Here is a 10290-nt window from a genome sequence, read left to right as displayed (position 1 = left end):
TTGAAGTTTTTTTAGTTTGACATTTTGAGTGCATAATGTATTCTCATCACTCACAAGGTAGAACATATAAAAATATTAAAGGGTAAGGTCTTATCTCTTGTCCACGATCTAATGTGAGTCCCTTCCACAGTAGGTAATCTCTGTTCTTAGATTCTCTCTTCAGAGAGCTTTATGCATACTAAAGCAAATATAAATGGGATTCTGTTGTCTACCCTTTTACAAACAAAAGGTAACACTCATACTTTTCTGCATTTTTTGAGATATATATAGCTCAATAAATACATATGTTTTATATATATGTTTTGTATATATGGGATATTCTCATGAGCACCCTCAGATTTTTTCACACCTTCCTGGTTTGTCTGGGTATACTGTAAGTAGTGTTTTATTGATGGGTATTTGGGTCATATCCGGTCTTTTTCTGGTTCAAGTAGTGCTGTTGTGAATTATCTTGCACTCGTCATTTTGTCCGGTGCAAGTATGTCGTTTGGAGAAATTCCTAGGTACAGAATTGTCAGCTTGAATAATACACATTTTAACATTTTGTTAGCTGGTGCCAAGTAACCACTATAGTGATTGTACTAGTTTATATTCTCATTAGCAATGTATAATAATCTTGTGGAAAGAGAGTTAAAGGTATTTCATTTATCAATTCTGCTCCAGCATTGAGTCTACATCCCATATCTGCTTGTGCCCTTTGATATCTTTATTAGATAATGCCTTCATCAGTTTTTAGACACTCCTTTTCACCTGGCTTCTTTTTCTATATGAAATACTAGATCTCTTGATCTCAAGAAAACGTTTGTTTTTCTGTTTGTCCTTAAACTCTTTGTTTACTTTTCTTCTAATATTTTACCTTTCTCCTTTCTTTCACAGCTAGTCTTCTTAAAAAAAAAAAAAAGTTTCCAATTCCCATTTTTTAAATTCTCAACCTGTTATAATCTAATTGTGCTCAAGCCACTACATTAAAACAACTCTTAGAATGTCAGTGACTTCTCAAGTGATAAATCAGAGGGATTTTTTTTTTAAACATTATCCAAACCCAGGGTGCCTGGGTGGTTCAGTTGGTGGAGTGTCCAACTCTTGATTTTGGCTCAGGTCATGATCCCAGGGTTGTGGAATTGAGCCTTGCATCGGGCTCTATGCTGAGCGTGAAGCCTGCCTAGGATTTCTGTCTTTCTCAAAAATAAAAATAAAGGGGGCGCCTGGGTGGCTCAGTCGGTTAAGCGTCCGACTTCGGCTCAGGTCATGATCTCGCAGTTGGTGAGTTCGAGCCCCGCGTCGGGCTCTGTGCTGACAGCTCAGAGCCTGGAGCCCATTTCAGATTCTGTGTCTCCCTCTCTCTCTGCCCCGTCTCTCTCTGTCTCAAAAATAAATAAACATTAAAAAAAATACAAATAAAAACATTTTAAACCTTAAACTCTGTTGTGGTATTTAACATTGTTGACATCCTCCTGGAAACTCACTCCTTCCTTCTGCCACATAACTCTCAATTCTTCCTACCTATCTGACTTTCCTTCTCATTCTCTTATACTATTCATATTCTCTCTGGAGGATTTCATCTATTTTCCATGGCTTCAGTTACCATTTATTTGTGGATGACTTTGAATTTATATTTCCAGTCCATATGTTTTGGATATCTAATGCCAGTGGACAAATTCACTTGGATGTGCCCCAGGCTCCTCAAATTTGTCACTGCCCAAACATCTATTTTCTTTATCTGTCTTCCTAATCTGCTTTGTCCTGTGTTCTCCATCTCCATGAGTGGTATTACCCTCTTCTGTTGTTGAAGCCAGAAGCCTGGGCATCATTCTGGATTCCTCTCTTCTGTCCCTATTATCTAATGAGCCACCAAGCCCTGAGAGTTCTGCCTCTTAAATATGTCAAATCTGGCCATTTCTCTGTTCACTCTGCCACAATTTCTAGTTCAGGCCACCACCATCTCTTGCCTAGATTACTTCTCCAGATTCTCAAATGGTTTTGGTGCCCCAGTTTTCTTGCCTTTCCAATTCACTCTCCATACTGTGGCCATAGTGATCTTTCAGAAATGAAATCTGATCTAGCCACACCTTTGTTAAAATCTTAGAATGGTTCTATTGGTAAAAAACAGTCTCTTTTACCACTCCAACTTCACACTCCATCCTTCAGCTACATTGGCCTTCTTTCATTCCTTGAATATCTTTCATTTTGGAGTCTTTCATGAAAATTTTTTTCTGTTTGAAATATTACTATCTCTACCCCTCCTGTCTCACCCCTTTGCTTTTGCCTGGTTTACTCCTGTTCTTATGTGAGATTGCTGCTCAGCTCAGTTTTGGGAAGTCTACCCTAACCTCCTTAGGTCTTGGTTAGGACTGTCCATATCACTTTGTTCTTCCTGTTAATTGAGTTCATCTTGTTTGTATCCCCCACAGTAGGTGATAATCTGAGGATACAGCTGAAGATTTACTATATCTCTGGGATACAGTAAATACATTCAGTAAATATTTGATGAGCAGGTGAATGAGTAAATGAGTGTCATTCATGGATTCATTTCTTTTCACATGACTCTAATAGGGGTATTCCTTAATTTCCCCCCTTCAGTCTTCTCTACATAAGCTTTCCATATTCTACCGGAATAATTATCACCTATTTGTAATATTTTTTTTTTTTAATTTTTTTTTCCCAACGTTTATTTATTTTTGGGACAGAGAGAGACAGAGCATGAACGGGCGAGGGGCAGAGAGAGAGGGAGACACAGAATCGGAAACAGGCTCCAGGCTCTGAGCCATCAGCCCAGAGCCCGACGCGGGGCTCGAACTCACGGACCGCGAGATTGTGACCTGGCTGAAGTCGGATGCTTAACCGACTGCGCCACCCAGGCGCCCCCTATTTGTAATATTAATACAATTATCACCTTATTAATTATTATCACTTAATAATGATCACCTGTTTGTAATTTAGAACTCTTACTTGAGCTTTATATTTATATCCAGTTGTTTGCTACAAGTATTTAAAGGGATAAATGATCTACAAGTATACCTAAAGCTGACCTCCTTATTTCTCCCCCTTTCCCACCTTTTTATTTGCTTCTCTGTGGCTGTGATGTTAGCCTCTAATCTTTCATCAAAGCTGGGTATCTCTGAACTATTTTAGATACCTTTGTCTTACCCCTCCCACCATGTATAGGGGTCAGTCCAGTCCATTGAAGAAGCATTCATTACATAATTTATTTTGAATATATGTGTTAATTTTATTTTATTTTTTAATTAAAAATTTTTTTAATGTATTTATTTTTGAGACAGAGAGCATGAGCAGGGGAGGGGCAGAGAGAGAAGGATACACAGAATCCAAAGCAGGCTCCAGGCTCTGAGCTGTCAGCACAGAGCCTGATGCAGGGCTTGAACTCATGGACTGTGAGATCATGACCTGAGCTGAAATCAGACACTGAACCAACTGAGCCATCCAGGTGCCCCATGTGTGTTAATTTTAAAATAGAAAATTCTTAAGTTTTGCAGACTGCATAAAAGTCAGAATATAAAAATACAGCACTTTTTTTTTTTTTTTTTGAGAGTGGGTGGTGGAGGGGCAGAGGGAGGGAGAGTGAGAGAGAAAGAGCCTAAGCAGGCTCTATGCCCAGTGAGGATGGGGGGGGTGGGGGGGCTTGATCTGAGTACCATGAGATCATGACCTGAACTGAAATCAAGAGTCACACTTAACCAGACTGAGCCACCCAGGTGTCCCTCTCATACTAATTAAAAAAATTTTTTTTTAATGTTTTATTTGTTTTTGAAGGAGAGAGAGACAGAGTGTGAGTTGGGGAGGGGCAGAGAGAAAGACACACACAGAATCCATCCAAAGCAGGCTCCAGGCTCTGAGCTGTCAGCACAGAACCTGACACAGGCCTCGAACTCAAACTGCAGGATCATGACCTGAGCTGAAGTTGGACGCTCAACTGACTGAGCCATCCAGGCACCCCCATTTACCTTCTTACATAAGAAGATGAGCCTAATATCAGAGGACCAGTGCACTCTGATTTTTCAAATGTCCTATTGTTCATATTACTATTGCTGCATAACCTAAAGTTTGGCTGCTTGAAAACTAATTTAGTGTGTTCATGGATTCAGTGGGTCAGAAATTTGGACAGAGCATAGTAGGAATGACATGTTTGCTCCATGATGTCAGTGGTTCAGTGCAAAGACTTAAAGGCTGAGTGTTGACATTTGTGGGCTGTATGATCTAGAGTGTTTATTCACGTTTCTAGAAGGACTCAAGGACCAGGATTGCTGACCGAACCATCTATAAGTGTTCTCTCCGTATGGTTTGGGCTTCCTCACATGAAACAAGCCTTAGAGTAGTAGAGCTTAATTAACGGACACTCAAAGCTCCAGAAGCATGTGTTTCAGCAAACAGGGTAGAGCTGTGTTGCCTTTTCTTACATAGCTTTTAAAGTCATGTAGTGTGGTTTTAGTTGCATTATCTTAGTTTTGGCACTGTCAAAAACCCCTCAGATTTAAGGGGAGGAAACATAGACCCTGTATCTTGATGATAGGCATATCAAGGTGACATTATAAAAGAGCATGTGAAATGGAAGATACAGTTGTGGCCATCTTCAGAAAATACAGTCTGTCACACCTTTACATGTATGAAATGCTGTTGTAATAGACCATTGTACCTTAAGGTATTGCCCAGCTATTGGAACACTTCTCTGGCTTTACTCCCCTACCCTAATCTGTCCCTCCAGTCTCTGAGGAGCTTATTTTTTTTTTAATGTTTATTTATTTTGAGAGAGTACCCAAGTGCATGTGAGCAGGGGTGGGGGGTGGGCAGAGAGAGAGGGAAGGAGAATCCCAAGCAGGCTCTGTGCTGTTAGCACTGAGCCCAACTTGCGGAATGATCTCATGACCACGAGATCATGCCCTGAGTGGAAATCAAGAGTCAGACGCCTTAACCGACTGGGTCACCCAGGTGCCCCTCTGAGGAGCTTATTGACTAGAGGACTACATGCTTGCTCCTAGTTATTATTACAGTTAGCTATTCATGAGAATTACATGGACTTTCTGGAGAAGATGGAATATTAAACAAATTCACACAACTTACACTGAACCTTTGTAATTGTAGCCTCTGTATATTGGGAGAATACCTATGTGACATAGACCTTTGTATACGTAGATGTATACCTATGTATATTATACGTTAGTAATAACTCGATTAATTGAGATTTTTGAAGAAGGGTAAAAGGATTGTTTTTTATTTAGCAGAGAGTAAATGTGTTTCTGCTACTTCAAACCATAGGAGTGAGATATGCACATGAATACAATATTTTTGGTTTTTGCAGATATGCAATATGATGAGGATGATGATGAAATCACCCCAGACTTGTGGCAAGAAGCATGCTGGATTGTAATCAGGTAACTTTTTAGACTAAACTAAGCCTTAAGAGGCACAATAAACTATAAAAGGATTTCCTGCTTATTCTGTTCTTGAAAATTAGATGTTTTATATGTATATGCTCCATGAGAGCTGGTTTCTCTATTTATGTATTTAACTTGAACCTTTAAAGTATTTTAAGACTTAGAAAGTTACATGAAGAATTTACGTATACATTTCGCTTAGATTCCCTAGATGTTAACTTTATACAGTTGCTTTGTGTTTTTTTCCCTCTCTCTACATATTTTTTCCCTGCGACATTTGAGAGTCTGTTGCAGACCTAAACATATTCTTTTACATACTTATAAGTTCTCAAAATCAGGAAATTGATACTGATACAATAATTTAATCTACAAATCTTATCCAAATTTTGCTGGTTGTCTCACTAATGTTGTTTATAGCAAAATAAATTTTCTTCTGATCCTGGATCCAACCTAGGATTACATATTATGTTTAGCTTTCATGACTTGTTTTTTTGTCTCTTATAATTTAGAACTGTCCATAAGCCTTTCTCTCTCTCTTTTTTTTTTTTAACTTTGGCATTTTGGAATGCCAGTTACTTTTTAGAATGCCCCTCAGTTTGGGTTTGTCTGATGTTTCCTTATAATTAGATTCAGATGATGACATTTGGCAGCAGTGATGTTCTCTTTGCAGTCCATCAGGAGGCATGAGATGCCTATTTTTTCCATTTCTGGTGTTAATTTGATTCCTTAGTTGTCTTATTATTTTAAGAGTTATGTTAGGTTGTATTTTAACCCAAATTTCCATCGAATTCTAAATGCAATTAAGATGTAATAAAACTCGGAAGCCTTAACAATAGGTAAGAAAAGTAACTTTTCATTTTTTAATGTTTATTCTTTTGTTTATTTATTGAAGTTTATTTATTTTGAAAGAGAGTGAGCGAGAGGCAGAAAGAGAGGGAGAGAATCCCAAGCAGGCTCTGCACTGCCAGTGCAGAGCCAATATAGGGCTTTGAACTATGAACCATGAGATCATGACCTGAGCCAAAACCAAGAGTCAGACATTTAACAGACTGAGCTACCCAGATGCCCCTAGTGTTTATTTATTTTGGAGAGAGAGAGAGACCGGAGAGAGAGAATGAATCAGAGGATCTGAAGTAGCCTCTTTGCTGATAGCAGAAAGCCTGATGCAGGGCTCCAACTCACAACATGACCTGAGCTGAAGTCAGATGCTTAACCAACCGAGCCACCCAGGCACCCCAAGAAAAGTAACTTTTTTTTTTATTTTAATATTTATTTTTGAGAGAGAGAGAGACAGAGTCAGGATGTGAGTGGAGGAGGGGCAGAGAGAGAGGGAGGCACAGAATCTGAAGCAGGCTCCAGGCTCTGAGCTGTCAGCATAGAGTCTGATGTGGGGCTTGAACTCATGAACTGTGAGATCATGACCTGAGCCACAGTCAGATGCTTAACCAACTGAACCACCCAGGTGCCCTGAACCTTGTTTTGTTAAAAATGTATTGAGATTTGGGGATATAAGTATATATTTTTACAATTAAACATGGCTATAAAAACTTTGTACTGAGATATTGGTATCTTCTGTGATATTTGAGTATTAAAACACCAAGAGGCATCTTGCTAAGAAAAAATAACTAGGTAGATACTCTGTGAGTGTGCACAGGGAGAGGGAGAGAATCTTAAGCAGGCTGCATGTCCAGTGTGGAGCTGGACATAGGGCTTGATCTCACAACTGTGAGATCATGACCTGGGCTGAAATCAAGGGTCAGACACTTAATATTAAGTCACCCAGGTGCCCTTTAAAGACATTTATAATTAGGGTCTCCTTATAGTTCTTATATCATGGTTTAATTATTTTACCCATAAGTCTTATTTTCCTAAACTTAATAAGTTCTACAAAGAAAGTGTTCCTAGTCTCATCCCTTTTTTGGATACCTCATAGTATCTGGTATAATGATGGACATAAGGTGGTTGGTATTTAATGATTATTTGTTGGATTTAATTATAATGAAAATGAGGAAGTATGCTAGAAAACGTCACTGAGTTATAACTGGTTTTAAACCCAAATATTTTCCCAGTTCCTATTTTGATGAGAAAGGCTTGGTCAGACAGCAGCTGGATTCTTTTGATGAGTTTATTCAGATGTCTGTTCAAAGAATTGTGGAAGATGCCCCACCTATAGACCTACAAGCTGAAGCTCAGCATGCTAGTGGAGAAGTTGAAGAACCGGTAAGATGGTTATTCTAATAAAGTAACATATGTAAAAGAAAAGTATTGATTTGAAATTTCAGTCCTTCTGTCAGCTGGCCTAAAGGTTTAAAAAAAATTGTAGGTGTTTTTAGCAGGGTGCTTACAGCATTTTTAAGAAGCTCTTGATTTATTCTTCCTAATGGAGAGATGCATTTTGCAAGTAGTCCAAAACTAATCTTTATTCAGATAGTAGAGATTTAATAACTGGGGAGAGGGAACTTAGAAATATAATGAATTACCAAGAGAAACAAGCCACAAATAGTTAAGCCCCCCTTTTTTCTTTTACAGTAAGGAATCATAAAATGTATTTGAAGGACTTTCCCCTTTTTATTATTATTTTTTAAAGTGTATTTATTTTGAGAGAGTGTGAGAGCACACGAGTGGGGGAGGGGCAGAGAGAGAGAGGGGTAGAGAGAATTCCAAGCATGCTCCCGGCTGTCAGCGCTGAGCCTGACTCAGTTCTCGATTTCAGGAACCATGAGATCATGACCTGAGCCAAAATCAAGAGGCAGATGCTTAATCAGCTGTGCCACCTGGCACCCCTCTTTATTTTTTTTGTAAGAAACACATTATTATAATTATATAAGAGATTATAAAGGGAAATGACCCAAACATACCAGCTGTTTTAGTTTTTCTAAGTTTCCTAGAGTCTTTGTTTACACATATGTGTTTTTAGCATTGTTAAAATCATAGGAAGAGTCTGATTTTATAATCTGGTTTTACATGAGTGATTGTGAAGAAGTATGTAGTCCAAAATAATGGCTGTCCCTAGTTTTTGAGAAGAGAGATAGCATTGTGGGCTTTGAGAGCAATGGGGAAACTGAAAAACAAAGTGAGGGAGAGCCCCAGTTCAGTCCTTCTTTTATGTCTAACCAGTTCAGTCTTTCTTTTCTGTAGCTAACTAAGCTTCTTTTTTTTTTTATGTTTTTTATTTTATTTTTGAGAGAGTGAGACAAAGCACTAGCAGGAGAGGGGCAGAGAGAGAGGGAGACACAGGATCTGAAGCAGGATTCAGTCTCTGAGCTGTCTGAACAGAGCCTGATGCAGGGCTTGAACTCATGGACTGTGAGATCATGACCTGTGTTGAAGTCACACGTTCAACTGACTGAGCCACCCAGGAACCCCTCTGTAGTTAAGCTTCTGAGGGTTGATCTGTTCTTCTCATTCTAACTGGAGACACTGCATAGACTTGCTGTTAAGAACAAAAATAATTGACTCTTTTGGCACTGTACTGGAAAAATGGGTACTTTTTTTTTTTTTTTTTAATACTTACGGCGTTTTCTCTTCTTGGCATTTGCAAAACGAGAGATAACAATAAACATAACAGATTCAGAGTGCCAGTACCATTGAGGTCTATTGGAGGAAGAGATTTCTTTTTTTTTTTTTTAACATTTATTTATTTTTGAGAGACAGAGAGAGATAGAGCACAAGCAGGGGAGAAGCAGAGAGAGAGGGAGACACAGAATCTGAAGTAGGCTCCAGGCTCTGAGCTGTCAGCACAGAGCCCAATGTGGGGCTCGAACTCACAGATGGTGAGATCATAACCTGAGCTGAAGTTAGCTGTTTAACCAACTGCATCACCTAGGTACCCCTGGAGGAGGAGATTTCTGAAGGGTATCAGAACTCAGTGGAAATTAAGTTGAAATTGAGCTGAAATTAAGCTGACTGTGACTGCAGGGTAGGACTTGTCTTAGCAGAGAAAAAAGATACTTAGGGGCTTCAGCAAGAAAATAAACTTGGTGTTATTTGGCTTTGGGATAGAATGACCACAGCAGTCAGTATATGATTCTTGGCTTGATCTATTTTGTTTTAGTGGCTTGATCTGTTTTTGATAGGTGTTAGTAGAAGATAAAATAGAACGAGATTGTCAGGCTTTGGATGTCATTGGAAATTATTGAAAGATTGTCACAGTATTTGCATAAAGCATTATTTTAGAAGGGTTACTTTGGAAATGGTGTTTAGTGGTAGTGGGAAGAGGCTGAAGACAGGTAGAAATCTTTGAATAGCGTAGGTTTAAGATAATAATGTTTTAGATTAGGATAATGGTAGAAATAAGGAGCAGAGGGGAGGGTTCTCTCTGGTTCATGATCACCACCAGTTCTCTTTGCCCTTTACTCCAGTTTGGGAATCTTGGGTGTTAATAATTTACCATTAATGGTCTGCTTAGTCCCACTGTCTACCTTTCTGAGATTTGGTTTGGAGAGAAATCCACACTATTGGTGTATCTCTGGAAAGTTCTTATGGATCTTGTTCTATTGGGGGAGCAAATAGATATTAATTGGAAAGTTTTTTTTTTTTCCACAGGGTTGGAAGTTCTCAGTCCCCCCCCTGCTTTTTTAAAAAAAATATTTGCTTATTTATTTTTGAGAGAGAGAGAGTGTGTGTGAGCAGGGGAGGGGCAGAGAGAGAGGAAGAGAGAATGTGAAGCAGGCTGCACACTGTCAGCGTAGAGCCTGATGTAGGGCTCGAACTCATGAACCATGAAATCATGACTTGAGCTGAAGTCAGACCCTTAACCAACTAAGCCACCGAGGTGCCTGGAAGTTGTCAGTCCTTTTTATAGAGTAAGTAGGGGGACACCTGGATGGCTCAGTCGGTTAAGCATCCAACTCTTGATTTTTTCTCAGGTCATGAGCTCACGGTTTGTGGGTTTGAGCTC

At 39.1% G+C, this 10290-nt stretch overlaps 1 protein-coding gene across 2 annotated transcripts in view; it reads left to right on the top strand.

Annotated features, from left to right (window-relative positions):
- POLR2B (RNA polymerase II subunit B) overlaps positions 1-10290 on the top strand; it is a 42003-nt gene that overhangs the window by 2036 nt on the left and 29677 nt on the right. For both annotated transcript variants that reach the window (XM_040482761.1, XM_040482751.1), the window contains exons 3-4: positions 5315-5387; positions 7460-7610. In XM_040482761.1, coding sequence (XP_040338695.1) covers positions 5315-5387; positions 7460-7610 — 224 coding nt within the window. The remainder of the gene's footprint in view (positions 1-5314; positions 5388-7459; positions 7611-10290) is intronic.

Source organism: Herpailurus yagouaroundi, unplaced genomic scaffold (genome assembly GCF_014898765.1).
Source record: "Herpailurus yagouaroundi ecotype Mexico unplaced genomic scaffold, PumYag 28, whole genome shotgun sequence".
Taxonomy (NCBI): domain Eukaryota; kingdom Metazoa; phylum Chordata; class Mammalia; order Carnivora; family Felidae; genus Herpailurus; species Herpailurus yagouaroundi.
This window is presented reverse-complemented; position numbering and strand designations above follow the sequence as displayed.